Here is a 14,606-nt window from a genome sequence, read left to right as displayed (position 1 = left end):
TATGGTCGGGACATTCGGCATTCGGCACGTGCCGCGTGCAACGTGACAACGGGACGTATTTGCTTAGGATTTTAGAATAACAATTCGTCAGCAGAAGGATCAACGTGCGACGATCGGTGAGATTCGAGGAGACGGCCTTGCGTCGCCATCACCGCCAATGTTCCATTTGAACGTACAAATGAAGGAAATGGGGATTATCTTTCAGGTTATGGCGTGCTCGCCCTACGTACGCTTGGCGGGAGACGCGGCATACAGTTAATGCAGTAATAAAAAATATATATATATATGTATATATATATCTCGAGATCTGCAGATTTTTAGAGAAACGTTGTCGCACATTCGTTGTACTTCTTAACTTTAGCGCTCTTATCAACGAACACGATGGCGGGATCTGATCTTGAATCCTTAGCATTCGATCGCGTATCCGCGCTCGCTCCAGCGCTTTTAATCCTCGTTACGTGTCTCACGGTCTTCCACAGGCTAAAGTGAGTTACTCATCAAAATACTCGCATATCATGTACATTTTTATATGCAAGGTGTTCCTAAATAAATTTGTATAACAGTGAATGTATCATTATGCTAGTATAACAATTTTTAAAAATATCTCTTATTTCATCAAAATAAATAGTCATTTTAGGAACACTATGTGTATTTGTATCGTTTTCTGAGATATAACTAACATTTCAAATATGTATCTTGAAGAGTGAGATGGCCTGTAATTGTGAATTGCTGGTTCTGCAATGAGAATTCAAAGATCTGGAGGCAACATTTGAATTGGTGGTTGTGCCCTTGGTGCGAGCAATACAACGGCTTCTCCAAGGTAAAAACAGGTTGAAGAAATCTGTACTTCCAATTTTCACTTCTTATTTGCATACTTGTACAATAGAGAATTTTTTTGTTTCTTCAGAATATTGCTATGTGAAATACTTATTTTAGAATGGTGATTATGCGTACAATATCCCAGAACAATATGCAACGCCGAATATGTCTACAAGATACTGCAGATTGGTCGAACAGAGCGATTCACGCAATGTTTCCAAGAGTCATCTCTGTGTAGATTGTAACAAGCAAGAAAGTCTAAAATTGTTGGAGTTATCTAATTTTGAACCGAAGAGTGAGAGACGCTACAATGTCGAGCTGAAAGGATTTAAGGAATATCTGGAGAACAAATATCCGCTGTGCGACAATTGCAAATTGACAGTACGGAACGTATTGAGTAGGCAGGCATTATGGCTCACTCGTTACAAAATGTTATTTTTTCGGCAGAAACCGATTAGGATGCTTATCGGTGTAAGTATATATTTTTAAGAAATATATTTCAACTGAAAAAAGTTATACATAATTAGAAGCTATTGTAAACATACGTAATCATTGCAACGAATAATCGTTTGTCAGTTCTCTTGCAGAATTTCCAGAAAAGAAAATTGGAAGCAATTTCCCGAATTATTTCGACGATCCTGATCCCGATTATCGTATACAATCATGACTCTGTATGGTTGCCGATCAGTGGATTATTCTTTCACTTGTGCGCTTGTTGGGCAAGTTCAGCAAAGGGGAAGAAAATCGACGTATTATTGATATTTTTATGGTTCTGCATCATTATCTTTGTGTATGTCAAAAATTCAACTTTTCAAAATGTCTGGCTTACGACGGAGCACATCGTATATCATCGCATAGTGAGCTAAATGCAATAAAATATCTCTTGGCACTAAATATATTTTTACACGAATATTTAATTTATTGTTTTCTTTTTCAGATAGAAGCATGCGCATTTATTATGGGTTTCTTGAGTGTAAAACCTATTTCATATAAAAATAAGTTAATCGGTTCAGTTGCATTGAAGAAGCTCAAGTTGCGTTCGCGAGCCGTTGTCGCACCTCAATCCACATTAGAGAATTATAGTGAAAGCAAAAACAACGTTTCTAATGGAACAATCAATGCTGTTGAATCATCAGTCTGTATAACAGGCGAAGTATCTTCCACTGAAATCAAATCGCATTCAGCAATGCAAGTATTCTATGTTGACTTTTATCTTTAAACGAAACACTTCTATTCAATTTATTATATATATAATTGTATTTATTATTATGCGTGAACATCAGTAAATTATTTTATACTTAATCTTTATTATTATTATTATTATATGTATTTTCATTTACCTTTAGATTGAGACAAAAGCTGTCTACGATTACCCCTCAATCCACATTAGAGAATTATAGTGAAAGCAAAAACAACGTTTCTAATGGAACAATCAATGCTGTTGAATCATCAGTCTGTATAACAGGCGAAGTATCTTCCACTGAAATCAAATCGCATTCAGCAATGCAAGTATTCTATGTTGACTTTTATCTTTAAACGAAACACTTCTATTCAATTTATTATATATATAATTGTATTTATTATTATGCGTGAACATCAGTAAATTATTTTATACTTAATCTTTATTATTATTATTATTATTATATGTATTTTCATTTACCTTTAGATTGAGACAAAAGCTGTCTACGATTACCGTTGCGGACAACAACAGCAACAATAATTATATAAATTCCGTCTCTCAGAACAAGAACAGTCCGCTGCAGGGCTATAGCTTGAACCACAGTCTGAGCACTCTCTTCCTAAGCGAGGACTCGCCAAGATGCGGCAAGAATACTGCGAAAGCGGCGCCGGCGATCTTCGAGCGGAGAGTATACAGTGCGACGAGCTCCGAGAATCTGTTCAAAAAGTCTGGGTCCAATAGGAGGTACGTTCTGTCGCCGCCAAAGCTCAGGTCGGTGACGCAGACCTCATGGGTAGCTGGTGGTTACTGGCAAGAGAGCCATATGATGACCGCGACGCCGCTGACGCTCTCACGATCGTCTAGCCAGAGCTCCGGCTTCGGATCGGCCGGTTCCTCCAATTTTGCCCCTTCCCGCGAGCCGTCCGTGCACGAGCTCGATCGCTGCTCCGTCGTCTCTGACGCTATCCGGTGGTCGTATCATACGCCATGTGCGAATAATTCGCCGCAGTTGTCGCGAGCCGAGGAACAGGAGAGATACGTTCGCGAGGCGAACGTTGGCAATCGGAGCGATTTGACATCGGCATTTCCAAGTCATAGCGCTACGACAACAACAACGATCGTCGCGAGCTCCGGCTGGCTCTCCGTGCTGCTCTGCGGCTCGCTGATATTGAACATGATAGTGCTGTGCGCTACATTATTACGTTAACGAGTCGCCGCGTTGTGCCGGGTTGTTGTGTGTTCACTGTAATTTTTACAATTGTTATACAGGATGATCCTTAAGTATATTCCGAAAATTAAAGAAATAATTCCTTAGAATTACTTCTTTGATTTTCGGAACATACTTGAGGACCACTCTGTATATAGCTATTAATGTGATCGTTAACGCTAATTTAATCCTCGAGTATTCGCCGAGTCCGATCGGTCAATCCGACTTGAGAGATGTTTTCTTCTCATTTTTCTTCGCGTATAATTTTACACAATAAGATTCCATAAATTTTGAAGATTCAATCTCTCGAGTCTGATAAGTGATACGTATCTTTTCACCATGCGAATACTTTGAGATGAAACAATTACACTACTGCCAATTAAAAGAAGACAAGCGCAATTTTCTGCGCGTCAAGTACTGTTACACTGACGTTACACACTGCCGATGTACTTGCTACAGATACTTGCTTCAACATATCCGCCAGTCTTCACTCTATCTTGCAAATGTGTATAAACACATCCGCGTATTCTCGTTAAAGTTGAAATACGCGGGAGATATTTGCTCATCTCATTCTCTTTAACATATAATTTTTATTCTCCCTCCTCATTCCAAAAAAAATATCTCAGAATACATTATTTTCATTTGTATTAATGTATATATTTTAAATAGAGTACTTTATGTGGCGTAACATTTTTTCTCATGATAAATAAAATTGTAAAAAATTAGTTGGGGAAAAAATGCGATGTGCAAATATTTTCTTACGCGCAGTAATTATTACTTTAGTGAAAGATGTACGTATATTGATCTTTAAAGATAAAGAAATAAGGATATTTGTTTAAGCGTTGAAGATTTCCCGTTTTCTATACGTACTTGTTATTTATCGATGAAACCGATTGTGCACGCACTGCCGAAAACAGAAAAAATTTCGTATGTGAAAAGAAAAAAAAAAGAAAATGCGCTCTATCGACAGGCACATGTGATACATCTGCCTGTTCTTAGCTGACGGACTAGGAAAACTTGTTGTAATAATGTTACTTATATTGTATTCCGATTATTGTACGTTTTGATATGTACGATATTGTACAATTGTATCGAGACGAGAATAAAACAGTAACTCTTTTACAATAGTTTTCGGAAGACGTGTCCATTTTTAGTTTTATTCGTACGAGGAAGATAATCCTGTCCAAATCCCCTTGACAAGATATGCAGAAGAAAAAGAAAGATGATCTTACAAGTGCGAAAATATAACACGTAGATCGTGATCGAGAGAGATGATATATTCCTATTTCTCTCAAAAAGTTGGACTTTCAATATCGTCCGCGTAGGATGATTAAATTTAGGACGTTACTAATAAAGAGATGTTTTATGTATAATATACTTTATTGTGTGTGTTACTTTATAAATATATTTTTTTCGGAGATTACTTCGCCGAGATAGAGTACGACGGTGCGACAATAAATAAATAGGTAAATACAATCGTTTAATGAGATTTTTTTCTGCGTTCTTCTTTCTTTTTTTTCAATGTAAGCATTCTCATCTCTCGATAAAATCGAATATTAATCATAATATCTTAAAATTACATTCTTTAATCCGAGGAGAATATTGTATTACAATATATATATAGTACCTTGTAGCTACAGCCTCTCTTCTACACCCTGCATACAAATCTACTACCACCTAGAGTCTAGGAAAATGTTTAGAATTGCATCTATGCGTTTTTATTTGTTTTCTATCTCGTTAGCTATGCGTTCTGTTTCAGATGAGGTAGATCTGAACTCGATCTATTGAGATGCGGGAAGGAAATATATCGCGTGTGATGGATTCACACGAAACTGTCTTCGGAAATCTGTGCTGTAAATCTAAAGAATCTATTCTCTGAATTGTCTCACAATGAAACGAGAAATGCGACGATTTATCTCTTTTCTTTTTCTTTATCTCAATTTTTATTTTGTTCGCTCTCATCGTAGAGACAAAGAAACAGGTTGTAGATCGACCTCCTCTTCAACAGTAACTGACTGCGCGTGCACATAAAATCGTTACAATTCGCCTACTTGACTTTGCAGTAAATAAGTGCAGTGTTTCGAACACACGCCCAAGATATTAGGAAAATAATAACGCTAATAGCTTTTATCGTGTCTTCCCCGCGCTCGTCAAATCCGTCGGCCCCGACATCCTGGTGCTCTTACATTATCGCACGTTACATATTGTAATAACGGAATCGATCATGATTATCACAAGAATCTCTCGGCGGCGATATCTACACAATTCTTACACAAATTCTTTCAGTTCTTCAGACTTATAAGCGAGAGAAAAAGGAAATGAGTGACAGAAGAATTGGGAGAATCGAGAATTAATTTTATTCTTCTTAACGACGGAGGAAAGGTGAGAGAAACAAAGATGGGAGGGGAAACAGCACGATGAACCACGTTACATTAGCTCTCGATTCGGGAAAATACATTCATCGGTTAGGCATCTAAAGAGGACGCGCCTTAGAGAGAAGAGATGTTAACACTATATAAGTGTGTATTATTATATCTGCGATAAATACAATCGTGCACTAAGAAACGCTCCCTTCCGCCTCCGCCTTGTTCGTTTAATCGCGAAATTAATGTGAACGGTGTTACAAGAGCGCGGTTTGCACGTGATACATACATATATATATATGTATATATATATAATATATCGTATAATATTTACATATAGATCCGACACAAAAATATTTAGTTCAACGATAATTGCACCCGCGCAATGCACCACACACACACACACGCACACACACTCTTTGTTGTCGGTTATTTTCTCGCTTATGTATTATAGCAAAAGAAAAAACGCAGCTCCTTGCTCTCGATACAGTTACATATCACAAAAGTTAAGGAAAGATAAAGAGGGGGAGGGAGAGGGGCAGGAGCAGGAAGTATGTGGCGAAAAAAAAAAATATATATATATATATAACTTTTGCGTAAAGTTAAAAAAAATTATCCGTTTCTTCTCTGAAGAGAGGATCTTTTCAAGAGCGATAATGAATGCAAGATTGTAAAATGTCATGTAAGAGAGAAAAATGCACGAGTATGCGTAAGAGGCCATGCCAAATTTGTATCTTATCTCGATTAACGATACTGTCGAGAGTATCGCGTGTGCGATTCTAGAAACCTTGAGAAGAACAGATATACAAGTGACATAAGTTTTACGTGTAAACCGGACATATATATAAAAGATAATGCGAGAATTAAATTAGGTTTAAAAAAAAAACGAGCGTGAAATTTTTCGATGGGAGAGCTATTTTTCTCTTCTTTCTTCAGAAACGTAATAATAAAGTAAACCTTAGGGTTGGCTCTCTCGCAATCGGATAATTCAGGGCATATGAGATGAAGGGAAGAGGGACTTCCAAGGTTTCTCTCAACACTGTGCGTTTCGCAAAGATCGCTTTTAATCATTAGTGCAAGAAAAAAAGAGCCTTTTGCAAGATTAGAAATAGTCGGCGAAAAAGTGCGAAGTAAACGATGGATTAGTTTCTTCCTGTCCCTCCGAAAAGTTCCTCATAAATTTCTCTCGTTCTAATAACGCGCGCGCACATGCATACATACACATATACATACTGGCTCTGAAACGGGAACGCTCTGGAGAAGCAATTCTACGCTTGACATGCTTGGTCAAGCGTGCCCTCCGGCGAGAGAGCCTTCTTATCAGTTATGCGGAGAGAAAGAGAAAAAGAGGGAGAGAGAGAAAGACTTCTTACGATTATGACAATACTCGTGTGTAAGCCATAATTACATTTACATTCGCTCTCGAAGCCGCATGTCCGATCGTCTTTTTAATCAGGTGGATTCTGAATTAAAGGCGTCTTAAGTATTCTTTGCTTCTTTCAAGATAACGAGGATTGGGACACGATTCTTCAACGGTATTCGTTTTCTTCTTTTCTTTTCTCTTTTTTTCGAGAGAGAAATAGCGATGCAAATAGAAACACACTGATCAATGTAAAAAATATTCCGAGAGAAACTTCTTCGCGCACTCGTTAGATTGAGAAACACTCGCTTTATTATCGAATCACCATTATCATCATCATCGTCATGCATATATGTGACACATTTTAAATTAAATAATTTATAAAAATTACCTATTTACACATCGACAGGACATGCAGCGCTCGCGTATATACAAAATGTTCGGTAATAACCGCGTCATCTCGCGTGTGCAAGTAGAGCGGGTGAAACCGAGTAGAAAAGTCTCATCCGTGGTTTTGCGATTTTTGCAATAATTAATGAGAAATTAATTTTAAAAAACTGCAAAATGGTAGAGGACTTCTACTCGCTCTACCTGCACTACAGTTATTACCGTACATTCTGTATATGTAACTTAATGCACTCTTATCTTATATATACCTAAGCACATGCTTGCTTCGAGAAAAAAAAATTAAAAAAAAAATTTAAAGAACTGGCGGTGCTCTCCTTGCGGATAATATAGTACTATTGCCCTTATTTTTTTATAATATAGTAATAATAATTGTAACATTTATGCATATCCATTATACATAAGAGCCGCTGGAATTCTTTTGTTTTCGTCGATGAAAGCGTTCTTGCATTCGTTTTCTGTAAAAGTGAAGGGTATTTTGGCATTATGCGATCACGATCATCACTGTACGCTGTTACCCATATCTGTGTGTGTGTATGTGATCAGGAACATGGAAAAAAAAACAGAGAGGAAAACAAATAAATATCTCCAAAGTAACATTTGATCATTCAGAATTTCATATTTCGCGAGAGCGAGAAATTAACTAATCACGGTTAAGAAAATGATATATCACGATTGAGAGAGAGAACGTTTCAATAAATAATTAATAGCACGCTACGCAAAGAAATGCGCGATCGATAACGTACCTTAAGAAAAAAAAAAAAAGAAACGCTTCGCGAAGTTTGTTCGTTTTTATCCGTTTCTTTTGTCAGGGTGTTTACTCAAATCTTGTAAGAAAAATTCCCTGATCTTTCAGGTATTTTCGTTTAAAATTCTAGATAAAGAGAAAATTTTAAAGATCTTGTTGGTACAACTTTTAAAATAAATTCTTTTGTTGCATGTGTTTTCTAATGTTTTTCACTTGTAGGAAGAAAAAACACAAAGCTTCTTACGTTGCAAGTACTTGATGTGTAAATGTACTGGAGGAAAAAAAAAAAACAAAAAAAAAACAACATTTTTCGTAAGATAAGCATTTTTCACTTGCATAAAATTTTCATCTTTTCATTACTAATTGTAAAAATTACAATAAAGAATACGTACTGCATATTCAATATTTTGTTAAGACATTGAATATATAAACAAAAGAGATATATATTTATAATTTCTTTCTTTTGAAACGCAAAATCGAACAAACAATCGTGCAACACGATAGTTTTTAATTAAACAAATCTAAAAGAAAAAAGAAACAAGATGATTGTATATATAAAACGCGAGAAGTTTGCGAAAAAAAGAGATATTGCTGACGATTTTAACTGACGCGACTCTTATAGCGAAGGAAGCAAAAAGTTTATTACTCCTTACCACGATTGCCAGTCCTAATGGCGTTGACATTGCTCAAATGATGCTGACCGGCACGAATCGGCTTCGCGATCTGCGCGCTCGGTCCACGACGCGCGAGATTCTTTTGCCTGACCGCCTCCTTAATACGGTCCACCTCGTACTGGTAGCGCTTACGATCCCGCATCGCGCCTTCCTTGGCGTCGCGCAGCGCTGTCTCTAAAGCCTTGATACGCTCCATCGTCGCTCGCAGTCGCTTCTCCAATTTAGGCAGCTCGCAGCGAAGATCGGCATTGTCTCTGACGAGTTGTTTGTGCACCTACAATAATATGAACGTGTATTAATAAAAAAGAAAAAAAAGAAAAAAAAACATATATTAATATGTCGTAAATTAACAACGATGTACCTTCGTCAGTTGGTCCAGATTGTTTTCCAAGAAGGATATCTTTTGTTTTTGCGCGAGAGAACCGCCGTCGTCCTCGTTGTCCTCGGCGCTAATGGTCTTCTTTATTCTAGTCTGCAGATCTTGGACGAATAATTTACGCAGATTGTGCAAGGTCTGCAGTTCTTTGGCTACCGTGTCCTCCAGTCCCTTGAGATCTTTTCTCGCCTGTAATCGATTCGACGTGATCGTAAAAATTCATTTTACACAACGGATTCATTCACATTTTTTTGAATTTGAACGTACTTGCTCTCGGCGCTCGTTCAACAGGACAAGTTCCTGGAGCTTGACGGACTTGTTAGCCTCCTCTTGCTTCAACCGTTCGTAATCGGCCTGCATCTGCTGGTGCGCCAAGGTAAACTTCTGATTCAGGTCCTTGAGCTCGCTGATCAATTCCTGCTTCTGGGACAACTCGTCTCGGAGGGCAGCGACCTTGAATAAGAATTACAAACATGCGCGTTTAAAAAGGTCAAGAGAATTATCATTTAATCTAAAAGAAAATGAAACATTGACAAGCGCACAAGTTAGCAGTTGTTCCACAAATAAATAATAACCTGTTTTTGATGTGCATCTCTCAACTGGTCCATCTGCTCCTCCAGGGCCACTCGCAACTTTGTCGCCGCCTCTTTCTCCTCGGCCTTCTCTTTGTTGGTGACCGCTTGCATCTGTTCAGCGGCCTTCAGCTTGGCGCACTCCTCGCGCAACGCGTCCACGTCCTCCTCCAGAGCCCGCTTGCGTGCGTCGGCCTCCTTCATCGATTCCGCCAGCGTCTGCATACGTGCCTCGTGCTGCGAGATCAACAGCCGACCTTCGGCCAAGTCCTTCTCGTATTCGGAGACCTATGGAACATTTACATAAAACGAAGATTAATCGGGAGACTGATGATGACAACATGAAGTGCCGCTACTTACTTTCTTGTTACAGTCCACTTGAAAGCTTTCCAATCCCTGACATCGCTGCACCAAATTCTTCACCTCGGACTTCATTTTGCTAATAAACAGCCGCGCCACCGTGAACTCTTCTTCGAGTTTACCGTTGCTCTCCGGTGGAGCAATCTTGAATTCGAAATCATAATTAACAAAATCGTGAAATGAATAACAAAATGCATATAACTATGAAATAACCTGAGCTTTAGATATCTTTATTCCACCCAGGGATTCAATATATCCTTACTTTTAGATTTTCATTAGATTCGCCACCGATTGCGACTCCAATTTCGCCCAAGTCTTTCAAGAAATTCGCTAACATCTCCGCGATACGTTTCCTTTGATGGGCTGACATGTCGCGCAACTGTTGCAGCTCGGACGCAGTGTTGTTCAGAGCTACTTGTTTAGCCAGCAGCTCTTCCGCCATGGATTCCTGTTCCTTATTTTTCAGCTCGACCTAAAATTGGGGAAAAGTAAAAAAAAGTCCATGTGCTTTTTTAGGATAGAACTCTCTTTTCTTTCACAAAAATAGTTACCTCTTGCGATTTTTGATCGTAATTGACGGCGAGCTCTTCCAGTGCTTGCAGTACCTCCTTCACCTCCTCCTTAGCGCTCTCGTTCTCCTGCTGTATTCGATTCATCTCCTGTTGCAGCTGCTCGTAATCTCGCCTCGCGCTGGCGATAAGTTCCTCCTGTTCATCCATCTGCTCCTTAAGCTTCTCGACGTACTGCGATTGCTGATTGATCTCTTCGTCCTTATCATCTAACTGTTGATATAGCCTCTCGCGTTCTTCTTCGAGCTTCTGTCTCTCCTCGTTCGAGAGAGAACCAATCATGAGACCGCCGCCGGGAGTGGCAGGCATCGGACTATCGTCCAGTTTGCCTACAAGATAAAGAATTAAAGAAATAAATTCATAATTTATATAAATTATTAATTATCTAATCTATCATCATTACCTTCGACGGAGACATTGATTGGTGTGGTAACATCTGGTGCTTCGACTAGGTTAACTTGCTCCTCGGGCTTGACTGTCTCGCCCTGCCGCCAACGTGACAGTTCCACTTCCAATTTGTCTACCTTGCCCTTCCATCTGGCCACTTTTTCCTTCTCGCGCTCGTAACGACGTTTCCATTCTTCGGCCGTCAATTCCTCGTTCACGCATACAACGTTCTTGATTGTCTTGGCACGTTTACCTGTTCGACAACATACATTCCACAAAATCCACCGAGCAGTGTGTCATCGTTCACGACAAAAGAAAAGAACTATAAACTTACCGAAATCTAAAGTTGACTTTGTTTCCGATTCATTGAAGCTAGCGGGAGAGCAACAGATAATGATCGTCGTCCTAGCGTTACCACCCAACGATTCTTGCAGGATTCTTGTTAGCTTAGAGTCGCGATAAGGAATGTGAGTCTTATTGCCGTCAGCCAAGGCTGAGATTACATTACCCAGCGCAGACAGGGATTTGTTGATGTTCTTTGCCTCGTCAAGTACCGTTCCTTCGGCACCGGTTTTAGAAACCTGTAACGTGCATGGGAACAATACAATAATATAATAATGGGATAGAACAACATACACAAGAAGCATATAAATTTAAACGCGACCTCACCTTTTCCGAACCGGCCAAATCAACGAGATATAACTTGCCGGAGAGCTTCTTCTGATTCTCCAGATTTTCTTGTTTGACATTTATAAGGAAAACGGAATGGGAACGCGAACTGTGCTCGTTCATGTTGGTCACGGCTATGTGCCGATTCGACTTGCCCTCCTCTATCACCTCGAACACTTCCTCGGGACTAGAAACGAAACGTTCGGTCGCGCCCTTCACGAACGGCACCCGGTTCTTGTCTTCGTGTACGCTTAAGTTAACCTTAGATACTGGGTGAAACAGATATTGCGATTGTTAAAATATCACAATTTATCAATGAGCACAAACATAGGATCCAATCTTACCATCGAGAAGATCCCTGATTTTATCCATGTAAATCTCAAAGTACGATACTTTAATATGGAATTCCAAGTTTTCCTCCATGCCATAGATGTGATTGAAGATGTCATTGACGATTCGCGGGATAATACCCTGCTTGTTAGGATCGCCGATGACTCCCTCCATCGTGTGCGTTTTACCTGTGTGCGTAAAATACACATATTTTATTATTTATGTTCTGTAATAATTGCCTTCGAAGCAGTTAAAGATCCCTTACCTGACGATGTTTGACCATATGCGAAAATGGTTCCATTATATCCTGCCAAAACGTCCGTGACGATAGACTTTGCCGCCTCATTGTAGACTTTGTCTTGTGTAGCATTTGGTTTGAATACTTTATCGAAGAGATATACTTTGCCCTGAAATCGATATATATACATATATATTGCAAAAAATTTATTTATTTTGGGAACATTGAGTAATCAACAAAGCTTATCTTTTATCATCGAAATGTTATTAAATATGTAACACGTGAAACTTGACACTTGTCTCTATTAGTCATTGTAATATATTTATTACAAATATTTAACAAAATGTATATAATAAAGAAGGGAAAAATTATATTAAAAAAATATTTATGTAAATTTCTGGTTACTGAAATGCTTCTACAAGATACAAGATCAATACAAGAGATGAAAATTTCATTCATCTAATTATTATATGTTTTAAGTTCTCAACAAATTTGTATTCTTCCATCATTCTGTACTTTCTTGGTAACATTTATAAATATCTCAAATTATTGAAAAATATGTGCTTACATGTGCGATAAGCAACAGATTAATATAATCTTTAATACTTTGATTTAATTAAAAATTACAAAGTATTTTGTCAACTTGTTCCACTGCTGTTCTTTATATATGTGCAATATTTTTTAATAAATAAAAAAACCATCAACAAAAATAATTAATGCAGTACAAAATAAAATTACTGTAGCAATATTAAATGTTGAAAAAATATTTTTAATTACTATCGCATAAAATAACAATAGTAACTAAATAATATAATACCATATTTTTCAATTATAGAAAATATATTGAATTGCACATCAGCTGTAGTTGTCGCAAACAATAATTTCCAATAATTCAAGCTATTTAAAAAAAATATTAATATAGTACAGAATAGATTTCCCCCCATGATCCTTAAAAAAGCCATGAATCATAATTTCATCATGTATCTATATACAACACACATATTCGTTTATCTAACTGTATATACAACACCCACGGGGGGAAGGGAGGATCCCGAGGGATCGTCAGACGTTGTCTTTCGACGACGATGACGATCGTTCACGTCAGAAATTTCATCTCACATACCCCGATGGAAATGCAGTTCTCGTCACCCCCGGCCGGGAACTTGACGATGAACTTAGAGCCGGCCTTCTCCTCGGAGTCATTGAGCGGTCGGAACCTGCAGACCACTTTGATGCTATCCTCGGCGGCGATCTCTCGCTCCCTCGGCGTCTCCATTGCCATCGCGAGCGAGGAGGCGACGACGATACCGTACGCACGCGTGTGTGCGTATATTTAACACTCGAAAGTTTTATTATCGGTGCAACCGATTGTTCCTCCTCTTCTCTCCACTTGCTCTTAGGCTACTATCAGCTGCTTCCAGCTACTCTTAGGCTACTCTTCTTAGCTGCTTCCAACTACTCTTAGGCTACCCTCAGCTGCCCTCAACTACTCTCGGCCGCGATCGTTCGTAGGCGACGACGACGACGACGGGATGGGCGCCCGTACCGCATGAAGGGACCGCGCCGTCTCTCTCTTTCTTCTCTTACCCCCTCACTCTGTCTGTCTGTCTCTCTCTCTCTCTTTCTCTTTCTCTTTCTCTCACCTCGCTCAGAGAGCAGACAGGCCCGTCTGTCACAGTTCTCGCTGGCAGCAAGATGGCGGCCGATAAGTGTCCGACTGACTGGCCCACTCGATCCTATCCCACTGGCCCCCTCTCCCGCTCGCTCTATTTCGTTTACTTCTCTCTCTCTCTCAGCTCGTGGTCGCCAACTAGTTTTCGAGGAGGCTGAAAACGAGAACGGAGCGAAACCCAACGCGACGATCGCGACGGCCTATCTGCGGAGAAACTCTACGAGCGATCAGATCGCGCGCAATCGATGATGAGCCGTGGGACGTGGTGTATGTGTGTATGTGTGACGATGATATGTATTCATCTATATACACCTACTTACGCGGTATAGAACGAGAGTCGGCGCGCGCTCTTTTTCCTCGGAAACGAAAATGAATAGGAACGCGCTCGCGAGAATGGACTTTGCCGTCTCATCCGGGTTAATATCTGTCTCGCGCGTTGCATTTTTACTTGTCACTCTGGCAATTTATTTCTAGAAGAATCCGGCGCCCGCGTCGATGAATGGATAAATATGTATATATATACACTTTTTATCAAAGAATTATCTTCTTTCTGGAATTGTAATTTAATTGATTTAAAAAATATATATCGACGAAGAGAAAGAAATTTGTTGTTATGAGATTATTCATGGTGTCTAATCGAATCTGGTAAAAAGTTACCTGAATATTTTCTCTGATCT

General features: G+C 39.1%; 2 protein-coding genes across 3 annotated transcripts; one reads left to right on the top strand and one right to left on the bottom strand.

Annotated features, from left to right (window-relative positions):
- Positions 1 to 3: 3 nt before the first annotated feature.
- Positions 4 to 4,343, top strand: LOC115241863. Its single transcript, XM_029817800.1, has 8 exons — positions 4 to 116; positions 206 to 485; positions 703 to 820; positions 937 to 1,290; positions 1,407 to 1,676; positions 1,757 to 1,887; positions 2,205 to 2,324; positions 2,486 to 4,343. The coding sequence occupies exons 2-8, from the start codon at positions 382 to 384 to the stop codon at positions 3,204 to 3,206; spliced, it is 1,818 nt and encodes a 605-aa protein (XP_029673660.1). The 5' UTR covers positions 4 to 116; positions 206 to 381; the 3' UTR covers positions 3,207 to 4,343.
- Positions 4,344 to 5,443: 1,100 nt separating this feature from the next.
- LOC115241854 (kinesin heavy chain) lies at positions 5,444 to 14,485 on the bottom strand. 2 transcript variants are annotated; one of them, XM_029817789.1, is made up of 14 exons: positions 13,381 to 14,485; positions 12,285 to 12,426; positions 12,034 to 12,207; positions 11,690 to 11,958; positions 11,355 to 11,601; positions 11,037 to 11,273; positions 10,616 to 10,962; positions 10,327 to 10,536; positions 10,065 to 10,208; positions 9,708 to 9,992; positions 9,400 to 9,585; positions 9,118 to 9,321; positions 8,736 to 9,030; positions 5,444 to 7,858 (listed from the first exon to the last, which is right to left on the bottom strand). In XM_029817789.1, the coding sequence occupies exons 1-14, from the start codon at positions 13,537 to 13,539 to the stop codon at positions 7,836 to 7,838; spliced, it is 2,922 nt and encodes a 973-aa protein (XP_029673649.1). In that variant the 5' UTR covers positions 13,540 to 14,485; the 3' UTR covers positions 5,444 to 7,835. The 2 variants fall into 2 exon arrangements, with proteins under 2 accessions (XP_029673649.1, XP_029673645.1); XM_029817785.1 differs by having other exon boundaries at positions 5,444 to 7,792; positions 13,381 to 14,484.
- Positions 14,486 to 14,606: the final 121 nt, after the last annotated feature.

This window comes from Formica exsecta, unplaced genomic scaffold (assembly GCF_003651465.1).
Source record: "Formica exsecta isolate Colony F162 unplaced genomic scaffold, ASM365146v1 scaffold120, whole genome shotgun sequence".
Lineage (NCBI taxonomy): Eukaryota > Metazoa > Arthropoda > Insecta > Hymenoptera > Formicidae > Formica > Formica exsecta.
Note: the sequence above shows the minus strand (reverse complement) of the source record. Positions and strands in the feature narration are given on the sequence as shown.